Here is a 24944-nt window from a genome sequence, read left to right as displayed (position 1 = left end):
GAGTGGATCCGGCGACGAACCCACAGCCAAGACATTTCTCTCGTCAGCGTGAACGCAAGACCCAAAAAGGCTGCGACGATTGAGAAAAAGTGCCGAAGTAGTTGCGGACTTGTTTGCTTGAGATGGGAAAACGATCTTCCCAGGAAGAGACGCGGCAGATCTGAGGATCCGGGCTTTAGCTCAACATTCGAAGCCCGGAAACTCCAATCAAACTGGCGATAACAGCTGGCGATGACCGGTACTATTTCATGTTTGCTGCAGGCAAGTAATAACAGTATGTGACGGGGAAGCCTGCCTAATCACGACAACGGTTCCTGAAACTTTGGATAAGGCGCTGCCAGAAAATTCAGTTCTTCGTTTAGCATTATTTTACAATTCTTAGTTATGATTACAGACTTTTCGCTTTCTCGATTGTCGATATCCTCAAACAACGCTAAGCTAGCGGTGGTACGAAGACCTGGAGCTGACGTAGATCTCCGTCTTGCGAATGATACCCTTATGACTTGAATCATCACGGTCATCGTCCGTCTCCAACTCCCGGGTACCAGAAGCAGCACGTTTGGCTGATGCGTGGTACGTTCTCTCGTGGTCGGTGATGGAGCCGAGTTTGATGGCTGGTCCAGCACTTCCGAGAACATTTTCGCTCTGTAATATCACACGTGGTCAGCCAGATCCGGGTACATTTCTGGTGGACGTGGGCTAGAGATGGAAGACAAAAATGGGAAGCTTAAATGCGAGTTATACATACCTGGCCTGAGTATTTGTAGTTCGCGTCGTGAGAGGAGCCGTAGTAGAACTTGAACAGCTTGCGGAGAGGAGGCAGGGAACATCCAATGATCCCCAATGCGCATTCCAGATTGGATGTGATGCTAATGACACCGAGATGGTCTAGAGTAACAGCTGAGATCAATACGTGGATCAGGAGACAGACAGATGAACAGGAACTTACAGCCAATCTCGGTAGGATATGTTGCCGTATCGTAGTATTTCAAATACCTGGCACGAATGTTACTTGGATGTCGTTGGAGCAACGTGAGAATTCATGATAACGTACGGCATTCTAACACAAGTCGCTATTGAAGCGAATATTCCCAGGCCGAGAATAGCGCAGACCGATACCTTCTTTCTACGGGACATTTGTAGTCCTGCGACGATGAAGAAGGGAATGGTCGCACAAATCCAGTCGGTCGCCATCTGGATAGCGGACACGATGTAGCTGACAGTTTGGAGGCTGATGACCTTTTGACATGTTCCTCTAAACACCATGGTCAGTCATTTTGATGAAAAAGCCTTGGTTCGAGAGAAGATAACACTCACAATGCTGGGTTCCAGGATGCTGCAAGCGGGGCACAGTTGGCGAAGACGAAAACCAGTGCAAGAATCGCGACTATCACCATGATGGACATGTTGGCCGCCATCAGAATCACGACAGGCCTTCTCTTGTCCAGTCGCACGCAGGTGAATCCAATGGCACATTTGATGATGGTCGAGGAAATGAAGTAGAGGACCTCCCAGTACAACTGGCACTCGGAAGCGCGAATCAAGTAGAGGGGTGACGGGAGGTCGACATCGTGGGATCCAACTCCATAACGAGACGCTTGAACCGCGAAGACGACCGCTGGTATGAATGGGACCTTTTGAGTTGAATGTTAGTTCGCCGGTTTTCAACGCGGATGGCTAGAAACGCAATCGCTGCTTCGGGAGGCCAAGGTCTCGTCTCCTGGCTTCGGGATGACTTACAGTCCCAACAACCGCTAACCAGTCTTCGATACCCCAAAGTCTCGTCGATGCTCCGGACAAACCAGCACGCACGTATATGCGAAGCCCAACGACGATGACACAGATAATACCAAACACTATGGCAATGAACTCAACCGCAGGCCCCAGTCCTTTCGGGGTAAGCGGTTCAAGCTGATAGGCAATGGCCGAAATCTGCTCTCCCGTCATAGAGGCGGCCATCTCGATCCTCAACCGTGGGCCGTTGCCCGCAGTTTCGTCGCCGCCGTGCTGGTTCGGTTAGGTCTGGCGGCGCGTTGACGTGCAGGGAGAGGCGTGCTTTGCGTCTGTGTCGACCGGAGTTCGTGCTAGGAATACGAAGGAAAGCCGGGAACCATAGCCACATGGGCCACATCGGGGAATTGGTAGCATTATCAATCAGCTCGATGATCCGTCGCGAAGTCTGGGGAGCGTCAGCCTCCATGCGCTTTCAGTCGCCTCTTCCTGGTCAGGGTGGGTTCATCGCTCCTTTGGGCCAAGGGAGAGAGGACTTTTCCTGTCCAACCCCACAAACCGGCATCAGGAATATGACTAAGTGCGAGTTGGTGATGTTCATCTTGGACGTCCCAGGTTGGAGACTGCGTCCAAGCGAGCCACAGGAAGCCAGATTCCGGTAAAGAACAGCCCTGGGAGTGGACCAGCTGTCACTTTTCGTCCGATTTTCTTGGTATCAAAGCCATGGCAAAGTACAAATTCGTATTTGCCCCTTTTTGCCGAGTCATGATGTTGATACCGGTACATCGGTTTGCGAATACAGAGTTGCTAAAGACTTGCGCTGCACCGGCTAAGATGTCCGTCTCCAATCTCTTAGACTCGTTCAGGAGCTTCTTCCTTGCTGTGATCAACTCTTTGACTGCCGAATATGACTGGCGGCCGTCTCGAGTGCGCGTGCCGGCCGCAAATTGAGCAATCTGTTTCGACCCGAAGGCAGGGCTATGACAAGAAGATGGTCTGTCCAGTAGGAACTTCACAATTGATCCGAAAGTCACAGGGAAATAGATGAATCTAGCTGTACTATAGGTCGAGGTAACGAAGTGCCATGTATCCCTGTGAAGAAGCCGCTCGATCATGACTCGGCTTCCCTGATGCCTACTGCGACGTCGGCGGAGACCCTGGCTAGACGCCCTCGCTTGAGACGTTGACATGAGAGCTTGGACGATGGTACCATGCAGCCGGTTCTCGCTTGATTGTCTTGATTTCGCTTTCGCTTTTTGAGAAGTCGTCGATGTTCACTAAATATGGGAGGAAGCTCCTCGACCACAAATTGAAGATGTGTTGGCCACCTAGTCTAGAAAACATGAAGTTGGTAAAAACACAACTTTCTTAAGCACGGCCGTTTTAGTGCAGATCAGGTGCAGGGAGTAGGCCTTCATTTTGGCTAGCATAAGATAGAGACTGGAGTATTCCAAGAGCCTGGACACCAAATTCGCTCGACGTTCATTGCTGAAAATCCTTACTGGAGGGCTATGCAGGGTCTGGACTTGGACCCTGGAAACTTCTTCCATCTTCGGCCTAGGCTGCGTGTTGTTCTTCACAAGGCCCAGAAACCAGTCCAACGGGCGGCAGTTCCGCATCCCCATCCGCATCCTCCCGCCCGTTGAAGAATGGTGTTGGTGCCATCAAATCGTACGTGTAAGTGGGGATAGTTGCATTTACCAGGGGTCCTCTGAACTGACCAGTTAGAAGGCGTTCATATTTCATTAGGCTTTCCATTTTCCTACCGAAGTTCACGGATGCCCCTCTAATAGACAAGCAATCGTTTTCCTCAACACATCGCCTTTAGATCGTCCTTCACGAGGAGTCAGTTCCGCGAGACATCGTCTACGTTGAGCCACCATGCTGGCCACCATTCTCGCAGCAGCGGCGCTGCTGAGCGTCTATCTCATCGGCAGCGCTATCTACTCAATTACGCTGCATCCGCTGGCCGACGTCCCTGGCCCTAAGATCTGTGCGATCACCCGCATACCCTACTGGCTCGTGGCTCTCCGAGGTGACGATATTGAATGGATGAAGAGTTTGCATGAGAAGTACGGCTCCGTGGTTCGGTTTGGTCCTACAGACCTGAGTTACACGGCTGCTCAGGCATGGGATGATGTCAATGGACCCAAGGTTCAAGAGAAGGCTCAAGAATTCTCCGTGCAGCCGGTCAACGGTAATAACTTCCGTCTTGATCGGGAATCGCGTCGCGATTTTGATAATTTGTTTTGATTCATGTAACTAACATGGGCCAGGTGTTCCGAGCATTCTCACAACTAACACTGAGAATCATGCCCGAGTTCGTCGACTCTTTTCGCCCGCTTTCTCAGAGCGTGCCTTGAGACAGCAGGAGCCGCTATTCCGCAAATACGTTGATCTTTTCATGTACAAGATCTCAGAGGTTGGTGAGAACGGAAAGAAGCCTGTCGAGATGATGCAACTTCTGAACTTCACCACCTTCGACGTCATGGCCGAGCTTTGCTTTGGACAGCCTTTGGGTCTTCTGGAGAAGAACGAGTTCAGCCCTTGGGTCAAATCCATCTTCGAGTCGCTGAAGATGCTGCCGATTGTTTCCATCATCAACTACTATCCTATTCTTAACGCTATCTTCACGCGTTTCGAGCCGAAATCTGTTACGGAGCAGCGAGTCACTCACTGCAGACATTCGGAAGAGCGCGTCAACCAGCGTCTGGAGAACGGTTCTACTCAGCCCGACGTCTGGAACTTGGTGCTTGCAGCAAAGGAAGGAAAGGAGCTCACCATCAAGGAGATGCATTCTAACGCCGAGCTTTTCATGCTTGCTGGGTCAGAAACAACTGGTAAGTCTCATTTGACAAATTCCAGAGCTAGGATGGCCATCAAGCTAACTCTTAACGCAGCGACACTGTTGAGTGGCTGCGTCTACCTCTTACTCAGCCACCCTGAAAAGATGAAGACAGTGCTTGCGGAGATCCGAAGCAACTTCACAACCTTGGACGACCTCACTTTCGAGCGTTTGGCCGAGATGAAGTACCTCAATGCCTGCTTGAAGGAAGCACTGCGCGTCTACCCTCCCGTTCCCATTGGAAGCCCGAGAGTGGTCCTCGAAGGTGGACAGCAGATCATGGGCAAATGGGTACCTCCCGGCACGCGCGTCTCGGTTCATCACTGGTCAACGTATCAGTCTGAGGCGAACTTCAAGAACGCCAAGACCTTTGCTCCTGAGAGATGGCTCAAGACAGATCCGACTTACGCTGGCGACATGCTCGACGCTCACAAGCCGTTTGGATTCGGGCCGAGAGACTGCCTGGGCCAGAATATGGCGATGCATGAGATGAGACTTATTTTGGCCACTCTTCTCTTCTCCTTCGACCTTGCGCTGTGCGACGAGAGCAAGAACTGGATGGACCAGAAGGCATTCGCGTTGTGGATTAAGCAGCCTCTGATGATTACTGCAAAGCCCGTTGACACGCAAACCAGAATGAAGATTTGAAGGGACCTTTAATCCCAGAGGTCAACGGCTGTCTAGACTTACAAATTGACATAGACTAATACTTAATTGGCATTGAAAAACGCTTTGGCTTGGTGCATCAATTCATGCAGTGGTATCAATGAATTGATCTCGAATTCGGTTCCCTTTACAGGCTCAACATCTAACTCACATGCCACTTGTCTCCAACTCTGAATCCTTCAGGAAACGGGTCGGTAGGGTGAAGTATGACTTGCTTGAAAGCAGTTATCCATGCACTTCCCTTGACTGCGGGGATGATAGCATCGTAATCCCCAACCTTGGCTTCACCCCGAACCGTGCCGACGAACTCAGTCCCAATAATGCTGCGATGGCGAAATGACTCTCCGACGGCGAGCTCTCCCCGCTTGTGCAGCACCGCAAGCCTAGCACATGTTCCTGTTCCACAAGGGCTTCGATCCAGTCTTCCGGGAGACACCACTACCGTATTCACTGCCGTCTTGTCACTACCAGAAGTGACAAGTGGCTCGGTGAACTCAAAAACAGTGACACCACGGATCTCTGGGTTATCCGGATGTACTGGGTTGGTCTGTGCCTGGATAGCTCGTTTGATGCGTTCCCCCAGTTCGACAAGTTCTCGTCCGTTCTCTGAGGCAATCTTCAACCCCACCGAGGCAGCATCGACGAGCGCATACCACATCCCGCCCCAGGCAATGTCAACTTTGACTGGGTTGTCGAAGCCGGGAACGTTGATCTCCAAGTCTAAGGCGTATACGAAGGCTGGGACGTTCTGGAACTCGGCGTACTTTGCTTTCCCAGCTTCGCACTCAGCGGTAACCGTCACAAGACCGGCAGCTGTGTCCAGCTTCAATGTCGTGATCGGCTCTTGCATGGGTACCATTCCCGTCTCGAGAAGGACGGTGCTAGTTGCAATGGTGTTGGCGCCAGACATCGGCGGATATTCCTCGTGTTCCATTATGATGAAGCCGGCATCCGCCTCCGGATTGCAGGGCGGGAGCACCAGGTTGGTGCACATGGCCGATGACCCACGGGGCTCGTTGAGCAGTAAGTTTCGTAAATTGTCTCTCTTCTTCCAGAAGTGCATCATCTTGTCAAACATTGTCTTGCCTGGAGCGTCGAGAACGCCTCCTACGACAACATCGCAGACCTCGCCACCGCAGTGGGCTCCTACAACGTTGAAGGTTCGTCCAAACGTCATGATGGACAGGCTGGGGGGTAATTGAGTGTGGTTTAGCAGAACTAGGGGGTGTTTTGAAAGACGGAGAAAATAAATGCAAAGAATCTGAACCCTCAGAAATATGAAATGACCAAGTAAGACTTTATCTTCATGACCTTCTCCATTAATGGCACGAAGGGCTGTTGTACCGAGTCGGCTTGTGGGGACCGAGAAACCCCGGATTATGGCATCCGACCCGGCCGGGTGGACATCCGGGCGGACCGGGCGGACCTCTGTATGTCACCGGGAGCTCTTCCGGTGCCCGCGTGTAGCCTCCGCGACCCACTGAAACTATTGTGAGAGGGGTTCGGGCCGACGCTGCTTATCTGCCCGGGGTTGCCTTCTTATTCTGCAGTAAGTTAGTGCCCCATTTGCGAATGATCGATGGAAAAGGAAAGCGTTCCCGGATATAAAGACTGGCTTATCTCATCAATTACTTGGGATTCTAAGTTGGTGTTTTACCCCGCACAACGATACCAATCCGTGCTCATCATCGTGATTACTCTCGAGTTTGAGTCCTCAGACCCAACCACCACGATCTTCCCGTCCATCCACATATCAAAGACAAAATGGGCGGCCTCAAAATCCTCAGCGACTCCGTTGTCCACGACATCCTGATCAACCTGAATAACGATGGCATCTTCCGACTTCGAGACTCCCTTCTGAAGTGCTTAGTCGACGTCTCCAACGGCTCCGAACGAGACTACCAACCTTCTGTCGGCGTGGTGAACCGGCCCGAAGGCCAAAAGTGCCTCTTCCGACCGTTCTCTTCCTCCGCAAGCTTCGGAACCAAGATCGTCGTCACACCAGCGCCATCTTCCAAGGCCGCCGGGGCTCTACACGGCATCGTCACTCTCTGCGACCAAGATGGCTATCCCACCGGCATCATCAACGCTGAAGAGTTGACAGGCTACAGGACGACTCTTTCCGCCCTGATCCCTTACATCTGGCGCCGTTATACCGACCACATCGTCGTCTTTGGTGCCGGTAAACAAGCGCTCTGGCATCTACGCCTGGCGCTGGCACTGCGAGCAGATGAGATCAAGTCAATCACAGTCGTGAATCGTTCCGAAGACCGGGCGCAACAGCTGATTAGCCGAATCAAGGAGGAGAATGCTCAGCGATGGAAGTCTTCAACAACTATTGAATACCTGGGTTCGTCGCAACCTGATTACGACACGAAGATCCGGGAACATCTCGCTATTGCCGATGCAATTTTTTGTACTGTCGGAACTACAAGCCCGTTGTTCCCCGCCGACTATATGACGAAAGGAAGAAAGACTGCTCGTTACCCGTTCATTTCAGCTGTTGGATCGTGGCAACCAGACATGATCGAATTGGATCCCAACCTGCTCATCCACGCTGCAGGCGATGTCGGTGAGGGATTCCGAAGGAGTAAGGAGTCAAAGGGGGCGGTGCTCGTTGACGATCGCGAAGGAGCCATGCATCATGCTGGCGAGGTTGTTCAGAGCAAACTTCCTTTTGAAAGCTTCGTGGAGGTTGGCGAGGTGGCGCGTTCACAAGAGACCGGGAGTAACCCCGAGCTTCTGAGATGGATCGCAGAGGGGCTGGTCGTTTACAAAAACATCGGAGTCAGCACCACCGATCTTGCGATTGGAAATGCACTGTTGGCTCTTGCTGATGAACGAGGAGCTGGGGTGTCTGTGTCTGACTTCTAAAGGGTGACCCCCCATATTGTTGAAAGTAGTTAATTCAACATTGAACTCAAGACTGAACCTGCCCATCTAATGACGCCTTTCTTGCCACAAAAATGTCCCAATCTTATGGCTTTTGGATGTGCAACGACTACTTGAGACTTGATGAGACACGGCGCGATAGATACATAGAGACTCAGTGAGATTAACAAGTCTGCGCCGAAAGCAAGGTGTAATGGCTGGTGAAGCCCAAGCTGCCTCTAGCTCGAGTATCACCTTTGCCGTTGTCCGTTCCGCAACGGGATACGATGATGCCCATATCTGCGGCAATGTCTCGGCAGTACACACTGACTTGGGAGAATTGCTGCACTCTGATCAGTACAATCGTGGTCACTTCAGGCAGAAAATCGGCAAAACATACGTTGTTGCATAGGTACATGCTGCAGTTCGGCGATGAGCACGCAACTCTAGCGCAGGTACTCGCAGCAACACTGCAGTAAGATGTACCCAGAGCGAGCAAGTGGCTGATAGAACCGGCACACGAGGAGTAGTAGCTCTCAACAGCGGCTCCAGTTTGGCAGTTGACCTGAATGGTTGTTAGAGAAGGTTCTTTACATCGCAGATCGGATGAAGCCAGAAATAACACCCTCTCGCTTTACGCGGGCGAGGCAAGACTTACGTTGCCTTGTCTGGCTTCCAGACCTCGCTCATCAACACCACTACCAAGTGAGTCAAAGTCAGGGTTCAGAGCGAGAATCTGTTTGTAGATGGATTCAGCAGGTCCGGAGAGGGTCACGTTGGGGCCGCCTGAGGTGATGAGACCAGTAAAGATCATGTCTGAAAGGGGCAGAAGTCCGTCTTTCACCTCTTCAGCGGAACGAATGCTGTATCCCTTCTCTGTAGGAGAGGCGAGGACCTACATTCAAAATGTCAGCGTCGTCGAAAGCACTTTCCGAACAAGGTGATACTAACAGCAGTCGCCAAAACGGCGAAGGTCGCGGTGGTGAATTTCATCTTGGTTGGGGCGACTTGTCGGAAATCTCTTGATGAGCTCAAGGTCTTGGGAACAACTTGCCAAAGTTTGGCGTCTCTTTATAGTTTTTTCATGGAGACTGATCCTCGCCAGATTCCGAGGGCTGCCTGTTGCCTTGCATCCGTGATCTCGGGCCGCTCCTTGTAACACACTCTGACTGGGTCTATTTAGGCCCTTGGCTGAAAGGTGAGCTTGCCGCTTGAGGCAGCTCCATCAATATTCTATACTAATCGAGTGCGAGCTGACTGCAGGAATCAGTTGCTTTTTGCATCTCAGTCGGTTACAACCTCGTAAGGAGCCGCTTGCCTCCGCCAAGCGTCAGCGCCATTGGCTGTGTCGGAAAACCCCTACACCATGCGTCCTTAGTTCAGGCCCGAGTCCGATGGGTAGCAATGAGAAATATTATATTGGGCATGATTATGAACTTATATGGTAATAATTCATATGAGCGCATGCTCAAGTGTCCTCCGGGAAGATCAAGGTCACCCACATTCAATACGAGATGTAAACAAGTCAGGTACAAAGCGACACTGGAATGGCTTCTTCAACATGCACCCACAGTACTCAGTACTGATGATTTGATGTTTTGAAACCTGAACTTTGTTTCTACTTTGGGTTTAGAGAGCCGTTCTAGAACGCAACCGTGGTTACCTTAGAGCCATACCAAGCGGTCTCCATGTTGAAACCAACAACAGCAACTCATACTTCATTACATTACAGTATCCTATCATTACATCAGTCGTGAAGCATAGCGCTCGTTGAAAACCCTAATAATCATGACTGTAATACCCATCAGACCCAACAGAGATTCGCCTTGAGTCATAGGAATCATCGGGTTCCAGGCCCCATTGCCACGAGACAAAGTCGTGGTACCCATGCTCGCTTGGGTATCCTCTGGGCAAATACTTCTCCGGAGGTCCGCCGAAAACCGTACCCATCGCTGTCTTCATGATACGATCCATTGTGGCAAAGGCAACAGCCACGCTCTCCGTCGCCATGTCTCGGATCTGGTCGCCTCGAGTCCATCGCTTCCTCATCTCATCCGTCGTCATCTTCTGCCAACGGACCATATCGTCGTTGATTTCGATGTACATCCGCTCCCACATGCCAATATGCTCTTCCGGCAGCACGATCTGGCGGTCGCCGTGCCGCAGTCTCCAGGTCCAGGTGTTCTTTGGGGCGTCCAGCTGTTTGAGATCGCATTCGAGTGGCTGCTCCGCCTTGACGAGCTTCTCTTCGGCTGAGTACTCCCTCGGGTATTGCTCGTAGACCGCCGTCACCGAGCCGGTCGTGGTCTTGTACTGATCGACGACGTTGGGGTCACGCCCTGGCCGGATGTCGTCCTCCTTGGGAGGGCTCTTCTCAAACATGAGCTGCCATCCTCTTCCCGACAGGGCTTTGCATTGCCATTCACCAGCGTCGTCAAGGCCAAGGCCGTGGTACAGATATCTGACCCTGACCGAGGGATGGACAAGCTCCTTGGTGTTCTTGAGTTGCCGTTTGCCGATGTCGTCCATGTATAGCCCGGGCTTCCGCGTAGAGCCCTCGGTCCACTGCTGGGTGGCAGTCCGGTATGGCAACGTGATCATGTTCCAGGCAGCGTCCGGCAACGTTGTGGCGAGGCTATCCGGACTTGTGATCTTGCCCAGGCCCCACGGCCGGGCGTCGATGCGCGACGGAACGCTGCGGAAGATGCGCTTCATTTCTTGTTTGCTGAACTCCACGCCGATGGACGTCAGCTGGTCCGCCATCCCTAAACGAGCATTGTTAGTTTGTGTACTCATCGTCACATCTGGCATCGTTACGAACATGCAAGTGCAATTTTGGATATTTGCTGAGCATCGGATCCTCCTCCGACGTTGCTGTGGCATCCCGGGAACCAGACCTGCCGTAGCTGGGTGTTGTTGTTCCTTGGGCCAAGGTTCCAGAGAGTTGGCGCAAACGAAGTGCGCCATTCGTCTAACGCAAGGGCGTGGAATGCGTGGTCGACGTTGGGGTGGATATCGAGACTTGCGAAACGAAGCTGTGATATATGTGAGTATTCATGAGCCCAACCGTTAGAGTGTGTTTGGCATCAGGGGCTCACCTCAGATGCGCTGCGACTTCCTTGCCAGAAGCCCCACGGCAACTTGGGAATACCAAGGCTTCCCACAGTATCCCAAACACCTAAGACAATGAACTGGGTTAGCGAGTGACTTGGTACGAGTAAGATCGGGATACTTACCAACTGCCTTTACCCTGCCCTCGACAGCCTCAAAGGTCGTCTGAGCCTGCATGCTGCTTCTCCTGGTAAGACACATTTGATACTAATATGGTCAGCTGTAGACCTCAAAGAACGAAGAATCGTTAAACAAACTTCTGAAAGCTGCCCCCGATAAGCCTTTGCCATCTTCCGAAACTTCATCTGTCCATTCTGCTTCTTCATCTGCGTCATTCTCCTGAACAAATCCTTCTTGTCGTTCTCGAGCTGCTTCTCCAGCGCCGCGGGGTTGAGTTTGCGCTCATAGGCGGCATAGAGCTTAGCAAACTGGGCGCCGATTTGTTTCTTGCGCTCGTCGGACTCGATGTTCTTATGTTCAAGCCTCCTCTCGACTCTCTCCATCTTGTCCATGAACTCTTTCTTGATCTTTCTTTCCAACTGTTCCACCTTGAACGCTCGTAAGTGTTTGCTCGGGTCATACAGCAAATCGCTGGTCCATTCGTTGAAGGATTGATAATCTTGGTAGATGTCGCCGACATGGCTAAGCCCGGCGCGGTTGAGGAAGCCAAGCGAGCACACCATGGACGAGACGGAGCGGGCTGTGAAGGCGCCACGCGAGAAGCCTACGATGATGATCTCGTCTCCCGAGTTGTAGTTGTCGCAGATGAAGCGGTAGCAATCGACGATGTCCTGTCAGAGCCTTTATTAGTTGTTATTTACCTCTGAGCTTTTGCGACGCGTGATTACCTGTTTGACTCCTAGACCGAGCAGACCGCCCAGCACACTGGCGGTCTTTGACTCCTCTGTTCCTGCCCCGCGGTGATAGTAGACGACCTGTGGCATACCGGTGCAGCATTTGTGAGCTACTGCAGCCGATAGACGACTGACGTTGGTCGGTACTGAATCGCCGCCGATATTCCTAAAGTGATTGGTTAGATCGGTACCGAGAGCTGAAGTTGTAGCCACGCACGAGTTGTTCCATGTTCCATCGCAGCATATGACAAGTCTCTTCTTGTCCGGGAAGTTCTCATCATCAGACGCCGCAGCGTGATGAGCGCAGTCGACAAAGTTGTCCATCGATAAGCTGTCCATTGAGGGCAAAACCGTCCTCGGGTGCTGAGCCGCGATCTCGTGCAAGATGAGCAGAGGTCTGCAAGTTCTCGAAGGCGACCGAAGGAGAGCGCGTCGACTGTTTATGTTTACCATGCCACCAAAAACAACGAGCTCAAAATAGCTGTCTCAAAACGGACGAGAATGAGCTAACATGTGATCGAGCTGCCTGAGCTTCATCAGATCGGCGCGCCACTATCAGGGCACTGAGGTTAAGCCACGTCGGGCTCCCGCTGGCTAGCATCGTTAGCAAAATACCCATGATGGAGAATGCGCCAATCTGCGACTAGAACGGGACTTTAAGGAATGTGGCCTCGTTAAGGCCGACCTCGTGGGTAATTTGAGGGAGTTGGTGGCTTTCACGCATTGTCCATGGCTAAGCCCGAAATAGCTAACGCGATGAATCGTTATCGATGGATGAGTTGTTCTGGGGAATCGAGTTTCGAGAACCTCCCAGAGCGCTCGGTCACATCGCTATTTTTCTGCGTTGTATAAGTGCGTGTTCTTTTATTAGATCGCCTTGTAGAACTCTGGCTGAGTGGTATCAGCTATTCAAACTCTTGGAACCACGGTGGCAGCATGAGTATCTTATAATCGGAAGTCTGCATGTGACGAATTGCCTAAGAGAACCAGCACGCATTACCAAGGACGGTCCGCTAAATTGAGGAATTCAGCGTCATCATTCACAGAGCCTCACTGAGACAATGTCTCGTCTAGACCTCGGATGAGGAAAAGATGTTGCCAAAGCCACTACGTATTTGGGCTACTACTCCCGGAGCGGAATATCCGACCGCCTTAAAGCTTTGAAATTGTGCCGTATTTTCACAGCTACATCTGTCCCTCTGTCTTCTCCCTCAAAAAGTCGAGTAAACGGTTTCCTTCACGAATGAAAAGATGTGAAGGCTAGGGCCTTCGTGATCACTCGGCAAGACCCCGGTCATGAACGGCTCCGGCGTCGGTGACTCCCCGGCGCTTGCTTGGTCACACGTGCTGACGTCCAACACACAATACGGATCTTCGCAGGACCAACAGGCCACTCATTCGCGAGGTATCTCCAATCTGATCCACTACCAACACAACCGAGATGCAGTGGTTCGGCGCGGTGTAGGTGGTTGGGCGGCGCGAAGACCGGGGTGAGGAGAAGCTTCCCCGCATACGCGGGGGTTGAAAAGCGGCCGCCGGCCGGCGTCTACACCAGAAAGTTTTCGCGTGCGTTCTCGGAACGTCAGATTCAGCCAGGAATACCTCTGCGGTCTGAAAGTCAATCTTGGGCGGGGTTTTCTTGACGGGAGTGCCTTGCTCGACGAACTTGCCAAGTGCACCATCGTCTAGGCCAGTGAAGATGACGGCCATCGACGCCAAGGGCTTTGGCCCCCGCGACATCGAGTCGCCTGCGATGAAAGAGGTTCGTGATAATTCAGAACGATAGTAACTACCCTCATTTGTTCACGCTAATGGTGAACAGGACATTGCACCATCCTCTCCGATCCCGTCCTCACCCGAAGAGCAAAAGGCCCTGATATGGAAACAAGACAAACGCATCATCCCCATTTGCGCGGGCATCTACTTCCTCTGTTTCCTCGATCGCTCCAACATCGGAAATGCGAAAATCCTTAACTCCTCGACGGGCCACGACATGCAGACTGAGACCGGGATGTCGAACTACTCGTTCACGCTCGCTTTGATGATCTTCTTGATCGCCTACGCCGTCTTCGAAGTCCCATCCAACATCCTCCTCAAGAAACTGCGCCCGTCGCGATGGCTCGCGTTTCTCATGTTCTCCTGGGGTGCCGTCACGATTGGTCTGGGAGGGGCGAACAACGGTGCGACCGTCACGGGAGTGCGATTTCTCCTCGGTGTCTTCGAGGCGGTGGGTTTCCTCATTCTATTGTGTTTTCCCGTCGACTAATTAACAAATATTTGATCAGGGCCTGTTCCCCGGACTGGTTTACTATCTCACGTTCTGGTATCGGCATAATGAACGCAGCGTCAGAGTCGCCATGATTCTCGCCAGCGCCACACTGGCAGGAGCTTTTGGCGGTGCGATCGCCTACGGCATTGGACACATGAACCAGGTCAACGGCCTGTCCGGCTGGCGCTGGCTGTTCATTCTCGAAGGCATTCCCTCCTGCCTGTCAGCGATTTTCGTTTGGTTCTTCTTGCCAGATTATCCCGAAAGCGCAAGCTGGCTGTCGGAGCGGGAGAAGGACCTCGCAATAGAGAGACTGTTCCACGAGGGCAGCAAAAGCAGCCACAAGACCATGACGTGGGAGGATGCGAAGGCGACTCTAACGGATTGGAGGCTGTATGGGCATTACGTGATCTACTTCGCCCTCTCGGTTCCCTTCTCGTCCTTGTCGCTCTTCACGCCGTCGATCACCTCGGGATTGGGGTTCGTGGATTTGCAGGCGCAGCTGATGACGGTTCCCCCGTACGCTGCAGCATATGGTAAGACCACATCTTGCAATCGAATCGCCTCACATTGAAATCATGGACAAAATCACTAACTTCTCCTCAGTCGTTCAAATCATCGTTGCCTTCTCAGCGGACCATTTCAACGCGCGCGCCGTCCACTCAGCGGCGCTCGCTCTGATCGGCGCAATCGGCTTCGTCGTCTCCGCAGTCCTGCCCCCCGATGCATACCACGCACGCTACGGGTGCCTCATCGTCGGCGCCTCCGGTGCATTTGCGTGCATTCCGCCTCTGCTGGGTTGGCTGACGTCTAACTTGTTCAGCACGGCGTCGACGGGACTCGCGATCGCGCTCAACGTCAGCATTGGTGCGGGACTCGGGCAGATCCCGGGCGTGTGGGTTTACAAGGCGGAGGAGAAGTCGATCGGGTATCCGACGGGCCACTGGTCGAATGCGGCATTGCTGTTAGTCGTGGTCGTTGGATGCGCGGCGTTGAGGGTGTACTATGGTTTGGCGAACAAGCGGTTGTTGAGAGAGGCGGAAAGAGACGGTACTCAGCCGAGGTTGTTCAAGTATTGAACTCGGGCAAAATAATGTTAATTCTGGGTAAAATAATGGGTGGGAGCGAGAGCCTCGGAATGCTTAAGGTTTAAGTCAGATGTATGGCAAGGTTTCAAGCGATTGATGTATGCATATAGCTGTCAACCAGGTCAGGGAGGGCAATATCAATCTCAGTTTGATACCGACCTTTTCAACGCTGAATATTGCTTCCCGTGCTCAACTTCGAGTCTGTCGCAATCTTGGCTCGGTGGAGGCCACGATCTTGCATCCCCGCTTGCTAGCGGGCTCACGATACATCGGCGTTGTGGCAGAGTGGTCTAATGCGCAAGACTAGAAATCTTGTTCCTTCGGGAGCGTCTGTTCGAATCAGGCCAACGTCGAGATCCTTCCTTTTTTGGTCTTTCTTTATTGATGGACGAGTGATCCAGCGGCCATTGAGGAGCTAGTAGGTGGTTGTATGCATATGATGTGGGAGGGTCGCGTGGTCGGCAATCCAACCTTTTCGGAGGCAGACATCCGTGATTGGAATGGTTTTTGGGATGAACGGCAACCAGCGGCAATGGATCCGATCAGTGAAAAAAAGTATTCTGTCGCTATCTTCCGAACCGTCAATCCTCCATTGGCAGCACCGAGGTCACTCATTCAAGCGTAGTGACTTGCTCATAGATATGACAATTCAACATGGAATTACACCATGAGCTTTGCTTCAACTGGCGTGTTAGATAGCCGTCTCTTGCCAGCTTGATAAGTATCAGGCTTTGCTTGAAGTTTCGCTGCTCAGGAGACAGCGGCCATCGTCTGGTGCTGATTGATATTTCCCCCTTCATCGACTAGCCTGCGACCCTAGGTTACTTAAAACTCGTTAAAGTGCGAACTAGCAGGGGTTGCACTCCAATACGATGTCCCCTGAGGCTTCCTCAGGGATATCCAAGACAGCGGGGAGGAGGAACAAGACCGACACCAGCGGGATGCCGAGCAAGGGATGGACCTTGCACTTTTCGCCGACTCGACACCGTCGCCTGAACCGTCGACCATCCCCCTCCGACGAAACGCTGGCGCTGAGTGATGTTCCCTTCCGTCGTGAGAATAGTATTCGACAGCTCAGTCGGGGACTGACTTTGTGAGACCCGTGTCTGACGCCAAAATCGAAGCTGGATTAGACAAACGCCACCTGAGAGCGAAAGGGGTGAATCAGTGAGCAATTGAGCCCAAGCTGGCTCACGGAATCAGTGAGACTGGAGTGAGACACATACCTGCCCGCTGCTGCAAGGAGACTCGGCCATCATGCCCGCATTCCTCAGCAGCAACATGCAGACGCGGCGCGCGCGCGTGCTGCTCGTCGCTTTCGGCATCATCGTCTTCCTCATCTTCCTTCACAACTCACAACTCGGCGGCGCGGGATACCTACCATCAACATCCGCAGGCCAACAGGCCGCCAGCGCCTCTCACAACGGCGCCGGACAGCCGCCGCAGCAGCAGCACGGAAGTCAAGACAAAGATGCCGATCTGCCGGTCGCACACGGCGAGCCGGATGCCTCGGGCGACAGGCTCAAGGCGGACGCCGACGGCGAGGATTCGTACCGCGACAAGGACGGCGAATTGGCCAAGAAACCCGCATCTGCATCCGGGGCGACACCGGCACTGCCGACTCCATCCTCCGGCAGGACGCCCCCGGAACCCCCGGCCAGCCCGCCTCCCGTCTCATCGGAGCCGTGCCCCTCCTTTGAGAACTGGATGCGCACCAGGCCCGGTCCTTTCTCCGAAGGCAAGCGCAAATTCCCGCTCAACAGACCCCGGCCAGAATGCCGCACCTTCACCACGCCCCCGATGGAGAATCTCATCACTCGCATGAAGACGGTCATCAAGGATCCGGATCTGTACCGTCTGTTTGAGAACGCCTACCCGATGACGCTGGACAGCATGGTGAAATGGCGCGGCTTTGCCAACGAGACGGATAAGTCGACCGGCGAGACGAAGGTTACTGACATGGAGCTCACGTATGTCATCACCGGTGACATCGACGCGCTCTGGCTGCGCGACTCAGCCTCGCAGGTGTACTCTTATTTGCCGTTGCTGGAAGCCTCGAAGGACAAGGACTCGCTCGCGAGTCTCTGGCGCGGGCTGATCAACGCGCACTCGCGGTACATCATCATCTCGCCCTACTGCCACGCCTTCCAGCCTCCGCCTGAAAGCGGCATCCCTCCCACTCATAACGGTGCATACATACACAACCACCCGATGCCGGCATACGACCCCGAGAAGGTCTTTGACTGCAAGTGGGAACTGGACTCACTCGCTAGCTTCTTGCAACTCTCTGTGGCGTACGCGGAGAAGACGAACGACTGGGAGTTCTTCGGAAAATACGTATGGATCGACGCCGTCGAGGCAGCCGTGGACGCGGCCGGCGCCATGCGTCTGGGGACCTACTCGAAGGAGGGCAAGGTGGAAAAGTCGGCCTGGACGTTTACCGGATGGACGAACCGCGGAAGCGAGACTCTGACCAACGACGGCCTGGGCAACCCCATCAAAGAGAACGGCATGATTCGCACGGCGTTCCGACCCTCCGACGACGCCTGCATCTTCCAGTTCCTGGTGCCCGCCAACATGATGTGGGCCAAGTACCTCGAAGACGCGTCGGAGATCATGGCCAAGCTGGACGGCGAGAAGGCGAAGAACCTGACGATTGCGATGCGCGAGCAGGCCTTTGGAATCAGGCAGGGGATCGAGAAGGACGCCATCGTGCACCGGCCTGGGTTCGGAGACATCTTCGCATATGAAGTGGACGGCTATGGCGGGGCGAATATGATGGATGATGCCAACGTGCCGTCGCTGTTGGCGATGCCGCTTTGGAACTTCACCAAGTCCAAGTTCAAGCTGCCTAGTCCGGCGAAGGGCGAGAAGGAGAGGGACTACTCCAAGATTTACCAGAACACGCGGAAATTCGTGCTCAGCGACGCCAACTCGTATTTCATGCGCGGACCCGTCATCTCAGCCGTGGGAGGACCGCACGTCGGTCCCGGCAAGGCCTGGCCCATGGCCGCGGTGATCGCAGCTATCACGGCCTACGACCCGATCTCCGGCGTCAAGGATGTTGAGAAGGAGGTCGAGGAGCAGGTGTCGATGGTGTTGGACTCGACGGCGGGTACGGGAGTTCTGCATGAGAGCGTCAACAGCTGGGACGAGAAGGACTGGACCAGAGCATGGTTCGGATGGGCGAACGGAGGATTCGGAGAGTTGATCTTGAAGATGGAAGAGCAAGTGAAGAAGGCCGATGGAAGCGGCCTGCTTAGCAAGAGTTGGCAGGGAGAGCCTGCAGCTGCTCCTCCGCCAGCATCGCCAGCCTCAGCGGCAAGGTAGCGAGTAGATATTTGATAAAGCTGTGTAATACAAAACAAATGTTATTTATCATTGGATCCAAAAGCAGTGGTATGTGGAATGTCAATCGTGGTTGCGTCGGAAGTGCTTAGATGAGTTAGCCATATTATTGCGCCTTGTTTGTAATTCGGTCGGGGCCCAGACGATGCCATTGAACAAATGAAAGATAGCGGAAGCATTAGAGATGCAGAACAAGCAAAAAGAAGAGAAATTTACGAGCGAAAGAAAAGAAATTCGACGTTGGCCTGATTCGAACAGACGCTCCCGAAGGAACAAGATTTCTAGTCTTGCGCATTAGACCACTCTGCCACAACGCCGGATCATGCCAAAGAAGGCGCCAAAACAATTTGTTGAACCTTCCTGCTGTGAGCCCTGTGAAACCCTGGTGTAAGCGGCGGGCCCCGTATTTCCTCTCTATCGTCAGTGTTCTCTTCTCCTCCTCTTCCCTTTCTTCTGTAGAATTCGAGGTTTCAGAGGCTTCTTCCTTTTGTACAATGGCCCCATCTTCGTTTGCGCTTCTCTCGTGTTGAGCTTTTCACTCACCGTGGCATTCAGTCAGTCTAGCGCAGCCTCTGAACCTAACCTGGCGGGAAGAGATACAGGGGCTCGCACACAGCAATCCAAGTCAAGCTACATCGTCAGATCGGCGCTCATTTCTATTTCATTATCTATAACTGTCTCTAGGAAGGCAGTCAATCACACATATTTATGCCCTGGAGCCTGTGGCACGCCGAGTTGGTCCATCGGCGGCGGCGGCGCCATGCCCTCCAACGCAGCAGAAGCCCAATCCCCCGACGGCCCAGCCATGCCGTCGACGAAGAGCGACGGATCGACGACGTCGTAAAAGGTCGGCCCCCAGCCAGAGTCGAAATACCAGTTGTCTGCCATCGGGACATTACCCGCGAGGTTGTCCTGCATCTGAACCTCCCCGAACCCGGCCTGCTGATCCTCTTCCGCCTCGTCCTCTTCGTCCCCTTCTTCGCTCTCTTCGTACCCCTTGGATATCGTGTCGGACCACCTCTTCTGCCTGATCTGCGCGATCCGCACCTTGGTCGCCCCCAAGGTCCAGATGTTCCCCCGCCACGGGCCGGAATCGACCGACACGGCGGCCATCGCGGCGTCCACTTCCTCGAGTTGTTCGGCCACCCTGTTGAGAATATCCGCAACGTCGATCATGAGCTCTGGCTGTCTTGATAGTTGTGTCTTTAACTCGGCAAGTACCTGAGGCAGCTTCATATCCGACGATGTCTCGGCGTCCCAAGACGGTGTGCCCCTGGCATTGGTTGACGGCGTTGAGGCCGAAACTGGAGTATTAGGATTAATCGCCGCCTCCATGACTGCCAGCGCTACATTTGGGTCCCCGGTAGACGGATCGCGGACCGTCCTTTTACTCGGTGGAGTGTCGTTGCTCGCGGCGAGCCATGCCCAGCGACTCATCATTACCACTGCGAACATCAATTGTGACGCCATTGGCAGGGGACATGGGTAGAATGCCGGGACCGGGATGGCTAGCCAGGTCTCGAACCATGCTTTTAGGGCGGCATTCGCCTGGTAGAAGACATTCAAGGCAGAGTTGTGGCCAGAACTCAACGATGCGAGAGACTTTGAGAGGGATTCCAGGAGGTCTGCGTCGATTGTGGGGGGCTCGTAGAGTCGGAGGCGGGCGGTCGCCATCTGAACTCGGAGGAAATCTGGGAGCTTATTAGCGATGACCATGAGGATAAACCAAACTCGGTACTGACGATTCTTTTGCAGGCTTCGAGGCATCTGGGCCTCCAACTTGTCTAGCTCGGCCTGGAAGCTTGATGCGTACGCGGAGATTGGTGCTTTGGGAACACCCACTCCGTCATCCCAGTCTTCGTTGCCCCGGATCTGTGAGATCCTTTCCGCGAGTCGTTGTATCCGCACCATGTAGATGACATGCATGTCAGATTCTAGCTCCTTGGCGTCCTCGAGTTCGCGCACGCATTGCTCCATGTATGCCGAGTATCTCATTGGGTCGATTTTCTGTATGTCCAAAGAGACGCTTTCTAGAATCAGCACTGAATCCTTCCTCCAGGGACTGGGTAGCTTACGATGAACTAAGGTACCACACCGCCAACAGCAACCTTCGTTCCTCGTTCGTGCGTTCTGGCAAAACAAATGGGCGCATGACTATAAGTCGCGTCCGTTCCGTCACGGCTGGGCTTCGCTTCAAACCAAGCTCCCCAATTAAGCAAGTAGCGTGCGCCACGATCTGGTTGAGTTGGGAATGTGCGATGCAATGGTGCTGGAACCATCCAAGTATCACCACCAAGCCCATCAACAGATCTAGAGATCGCTCGGATCTCAGTAACACGTGGTCCGCGATGTGGTTGAGCAGTCGGTACATCTGTCCCCGCATGGATCGTGGACTGCGGAAGCATGCTACCATCCGAATGCATGCCATGAGGAACGGTCGTGTCGCACCGAGGGTGCTCGCTGATACGTGGCGAGGTACTATCACGAACGGGAAATGTGGCGCCATCTCATCTCGGTAGATGGCCAACAAGCTCTCGTCCGTATCCGGGGGAGGGGGGGCCTCTCCTGGCTCGGTCCGGCATATGCATGTTGGCGGCACGAAACAGTTGTATATCGCGGGGATCTCGATGGGTCCGGTATCAAGCTGACTTGCCGGCGACAAGGGTGAAGTCTGGTGATGCAGGTTTGGGTTCCCGGGTGGAAGTTGTGTAGCGTAGTTGGCTACGAGATTTGTACTTCGAGGAAAGGCGCTTGATTGGGATCCAGCTAGTTGATTTGGGAGCCCGGAGGCGGTTCCGGATACTCTTAGGGAATTCACAAGACGATTTAGACGCTCCTCGAGCTGGGTAGTTCTTCTATGCCCGGGTTGTTAGCCGGCTCAGAAGAGCCATCTAAAAGTACAATTTCTGACTCACGAGGGCTTGCTCTGCCTCTTCTTTCTAGGCTTGTGTACCTGATCCGTACAATTCTTATACAGCCTCTCGCACCTACAAGTCCCACAAGGAACCAACAGATCAGCTAACTGTCTCAAAAGTGTCAACTCAAGCGAGTCAGAGACCTCGTCGTCGAGAATTCACAGTTGCCTCAATCAGGAGAATATGCGTATCAAAGCTGAAAACCGGTCGTATACCAACCAGTCATCGTGAACTCTCAAGACGTCAAGTCGGGCCCGGAGTTCTGGGGAAATGTCCGTCTCACGAACCGGAAGAAAAGAACTTTGGGTATCGCACACTCATATTCATCGAGCTTGGACATACCTGTCGCACTTAGATCCAGGCGTCGAGTTGGACCGAAGACACTTTGCCTTGGCCGTTGCGCAGGGCGCGCAAGCGGCGCCCCATCGAGCTACGGGAGGCACCCGTGGCCGATCCGGGGAAGAACCGTTCGACCCCTCTGGCGACATTGATGAGTTTGGAGACATCTCCGGTTCTCAAACTCGGTTGTCCGTGAACTTGACGTTGGTGGTTGAAGTGTTGGCTCGGGGACTCCGACGGACAATCAGATGTCGTGCCACCTCCGCTTGATCCACGTTTTTGAAGCTAGAAGACGATGTCAAAAGGCGCGATCCAAAAGTTATATCAACCAAGGCTGCCTAATTCACAATCGTGATCAGCAAATGCAAGAGAAGAAGCCCGATCCTTCGTAGGGCTGCGCGTGCGCCCTTCGTGTGGTCCGCAGTGACACTATTGTCTCTTTTGATGCTTGATGTTCGACCGGAGTTTTCACATGAAGACGAAAGTCCGATCCCTGTCGAGTCTGGGTGGTGTAACGCGGAGCTTCCGCTAACGTTATGGCGCGGAATGCTGCCGTAAGCGGTGAGTCCTTGGCGTTGGGCTTCTGGAATCCTTCGACAGAGTGCGATGCTCGGGGTTTGCTGATGGGCTAAAGTCCGTTCCAAGCGGACGATCCTGACCCCTGTTTTACGAGCGCTCCTCTTCTGGGATAGTGTCTTTTAGACGGGCTTTATATATCCATGATCTCAGACGCGTTGTCCACGATGATGCGTCGTTTGACTGCGCCTTGGGTTGTCGAACTCGGCCGTCGTAACCGGGCAAACCTCGTCGTTCTGAGGATGGCCGTGGTTGCTCCGAATACCGATGGACCGGATTCCTGAAAGATTTCTGATAGGTTCCTGATCGCAACCATGACGAGAGCCGGCTATCTGAGTTGTCTCATTGTTGAATGAGGAGCCATAAGATGCTGACACAGCGGTCTAGGCCGAATTCGTGATAGCCTATAGTGCGGGCCGTTTTGCCATGCATAACGGGGATGGTGACGATGTCTGATCCCTACACAGCCCCCGACCTTTCCTAGGTTGTCGAGCCGTAACGATCATTCAATGATTGGATATATCTGCCAAGACCCAAATAACTTCTTCGACGTGGATGGAGCCTAATGATTGATGTAAAGCTGAGGCATTTGGTACGGCCACCAAAGCCACAACAGAAACACGTTGCCGGGCGTCAGGCCGCGCAGGTCAGCTACTTATCTTACGACAGCAACGGCCAGCACTTCATACGAAGCTGGGACACCTCCGGATACTATCAACGAGATGAATGTCAACCAAGAACTTTTGGTACAACACCATCACCACCAGCCACGCGATAACGGGCTTCTCCGGTCTTCGAACTTTCTACGTTGTTGGCCCGGCTTGGCATGCTTTGGCCAACACAATTTCTCGACATCAGCGTCAAAGTAGGGTATTTGGACCAAACTCACTCTTACGGAACAGGTTTTTCTGCGTCAATAACCGCAGTCAAGAGTACGAATGTATGAGTGGCTCATTGCACATACGGTCAGCTGACGGCGGCCAGACTGGGGCTGCTCGGGCTGGCCGGCATGCCCAGACCTGAACTCATAATTCTCGCATATAAGAAAGTTCAGTCTTTAGATATGATCGGACGAGTTAAAGGACCCCAATCACTACAAATTTGAGTGCAGTAAGCCTATTTTAAGCATGCTCAGTGACGGACGTCAGAATTATAGTGCTCAGCCGCTGTACTGACTCGATTACGGGCTCAATCTGACGCTGTGCCAAGACCTGTCAAGAACCGACGAACGCATTAACGGTACAGGATGAAGGCCATAAAACAACCTTCATATTGAACTCTAAACCTTATCCCCAAGTTTATCCTCAACCTCAGCTCTCTCAGCGTGGATACATACGATGCGTGAGTTATTGGCCCACTCGCAGAGCGTCTCCAGAGCGATTGACTCCTTAATGTAGGAGGGCTTGGCAAATTATCCTCTGGAGATGTCCGTCTGGGCTTGCAATGGTGAAAATGTATCAACTGGAATGGTTCATGATATAAGAACATGTTCATCCCACCGGTAGAACCTCATGTCTAGACACTCTTCACAGCATTCTTTCAGCTTCTCACCTTGATACCACATTCGCTCGGTTGTCTCAGTCAACCATTAGTCATTCTTTTCACTTCGCTCTTTGAATAGCCATCATGCATTTCAACTTGAACATCGTGCTCATCACGGCGGCCATCCTAGCCCAAGCTGAGGGTGGCTTGATCGGCGACCGCCAGGCAACCTGCAAAAACTGCCCCCTGAACCCCGGAAACGTTGTCAAGCAGATCTTCGAGATGGTCACCAACCGACAATCTCACACAGACTGCAGATGGGAAGCCACATTTGGCCTTCCCGAGGACTTGGGAGGCCCTGAGAAGCCCAGCTACGATCATCTGAGTGAGTACCCATGAACATCCTCAGATCCAAAGACGACGGTCTGACACATCATAGTTCGCGTCAACTACAACGAGAAGGACAACACCTGCTCCGTCGAAACCAACAACCGCGTCGAGGCCATGGGCGACAACATCTACTGCATCCAGGGCGGCTGCGGCATCAAGGAGGTCACGGATACCCACGCCGTCGTGGCCTGGGGCGCTTGCGTCATCAAGGACACCGTCAACTTCACCCCGGACCAGGCCATGGGAACCCGCGAGTGCACCGACGCTCAGGGCGAGATCAAGTTTGCGAGGTTCCACGACAGCGACCACTGCGACGGGTCGGAGATGCTGAGTGCGAGCGTTGGAGGGCGGGATCACAGGGATTTCTCACCTACTGAGAGATCTGGAGGTTCTTTCTGGGGAGGCGTCGTCACTTTCTGCAGTGCTCTCAGCAACGGCTCTTGAATTGGATGGCTGGAA

General features: G+C 53.3%; 10 protein-coding genes across 10 annotated transcripts; 5 read left to right on the top strand and 5 right to left on the bottom strand.

Moving 5' to 3' along the window:
• Positions 1-438: 438 nt before the first annotated feature.
• On the bottom strand, positions 439-1959 carry CkaCkLH20_12321 (uncharacterized protein; the record flags this gene model as incomplete). The annotated part of the gene is made up of 6 exons (XM_038895034.1): positions 439-645; positions 749-888; positions 950-996; positions 1055-1255; positions 1318-1634; positions 1741-1959. 6 exons carry the CDS (start codon positions 1957-1959, stop codon positions 439-441), a joined length of 1131 nt encoding a protein of 376 aa, XP_038739696.1.
• Positions 1960-3612: 1653 nt separating this feature from the next.
• Positions 3613-5224, top strand: CkaCkLH20_12320 (cytochrome P450; the record flags this gene model as incomplete). Its single annotated transcript, XM_038895033.1, has 3 exons — positions 3613-3928; positions 4008-4571; positions 4632-5224. The coding sequence occupies 3 exons, from the start codon at positions 3613-3615 to the stop codon at positions 5222-5224; spliced, it is 1473 nt and encodes a 490-aa protein (XP_038739695.1).
• A 160-nt stretch (positions 5225-5384) lies between these two features.
• Positions 5385-6419, bottom strand: CkaCkLH20_12319 (proline racemase; the record flags this gene model as incomplete). The annotated part of the gene is made up of 1 exon (XM_038895032.1): positions 5385-6419. The coding sequence occupies one exon, from the start codon at positions 6417-6419 to the stop codon at positions 5385-5387; it is 1035 nt and encodes a 344-aa protein (XP_038739694.1).
• Positions 6420-7006: 587 nt separating this feature from the next.
• Positions 7007-8116, top strand: CkaCkLH20_12318 (proline utilization protein; the record flags this gene model as incomplete). The annotated part of the gene is made up of 1 exon (XM_038895031.1): positions 7007-8116. The coding sequence occupies one exon, from the start codon at positions 7007-7009 to the stop codon at positions 8114-8116; it is 1110 nt and encodes a 369-aa protein (XP_038739693.1).
• A 181-nt stretch (positions 8117-8297) lies between these two features.
• CkaCkLH20_12317 (uncharacterized protein) lies at positions 8298-9106 on the bottom strand (the record flags this gene model as incomplete). The annotated part of the gene is made up of 4 exons (XM_038895030.1): positions 8298-8456; positions 8514-8678; positions 8772-9008; positions 9065-9106. The coding sequence occupies 4 exons, from the start codon at positions 9104-9106 to the stop codon at positions 8298-8300; spliced, it is 603 nt and encodes a 200-aa protein (XP_038739692.1).
• A 786-nt stretch (positions 9107-9892) lies between these two features.
• CkaCkLH20_12316 (uncharacterized protein) lies at positions 9893-12417 on the bottom strand (the record flags this gene model as incomplete). Its single annotated transcript, XM_038895029.1, has 7 exons — positions 9893-10878; positions 10935-11148; positions 11212-11291; positions 11350-11431; positions 11482-12015; positions 12073-12244; positions 12296-12417. The coding sequence occupies 7 exons, from the start codon at positions 12415-12417 to the stop codon at positions 9893-9895; spliced, it is 2190 nt and encodes a 729-aa protein (XP_038739691.1).
• Positions 12418-13777: 1360 nt separating this feature from the next.
• CkaCkLH20_12315 (major facilitator superfamily transporter) lies at positions 13778-15426 on the top strand (the record flags this gene model as incomplete). Its single annotated transcript, XM_038895028.1, has 4 exons — positions 13778-13840; positions 13901-14305; positions 14364-14883; positions 14954-15426. The coding sequence occupies 4 exons, from the start codon at positions 13778-13780 to the stop codon at positions 15424-15426; spliced, it is 1461 nt and encodes a 486-aa protein (XP_038739690.1).
• Positions 15427-16692: 1266 nt separating this feature from the next.
• Positions 16693-18765, top strand: CkaCkLH20_12314 (uncharacterized protein; the record flags this gene model as incomplete). Its single annotated transcript, XM_038895027.1, has 1 exon — positions 16693-18765. One exon carries the CDS (start codon positions 16693-16695, stop codon positions 18763-18765), a length of 2073 nt encoding a protein of 690 aa, XP_038739689.1.
• Positions 18766-19479: 714 nt separating this feature from the next.
• On the bottom strand, positions 19480-20778 carry CkaCkLH20_12313 (C6 transcription factor; the record flags this gene model as incomplete). The annotated part of the gene is made up of 1 exon (XM_038895026.1): positions 19480-20778. The coding sequence occupies one exon, from the start codon at positions 20776-20778 to the stop codon at positions 19480-19482; it is 1299 nt and encodes a 432-aa protein (XP_038739688.1).
• A 3461-nt stretch (positions 20779-24239) lies between these two features.
• Positions 24240-24929, top strand: CkaCkLH20_12312 (uncharacterized protein; the record flags this gene model as incomplete). The annotated part of the gene is made up of 2 exons (XM_038895025.1): positions 24240-24480; positions 24535-24929. 2 exons carry the CDS (start codon positions 24240-24242, stop codon positions 24927-24929), a joined length of 636 nt encoding a protein of 211 aa, XP_038739687.1.
• Between the last annotated feature and the right edge of the window lie 15 nt (positions 24930-24944).

The sequence above is a fragment of the Colletotrichum karsti genome, assembly GCF_011947395.1.
Source record: "Colletotrichum karsti strain CkLH20 chromosome Unknown Scaffold57, whole genome shotgun sequence".
In the NCBI taxonomy this organism is placed as follows: Eukaryota; Fungi; Ascomycota; class Sordariomycetes; order Glomerellales; family Glomerellaceae; genus Colletotrichum; species Colletotrichum karsti.
Note: the sequence above shows the minus strand (reverse complement) of the source record. Positions and strands in the feature narration are given on the sequence as shown.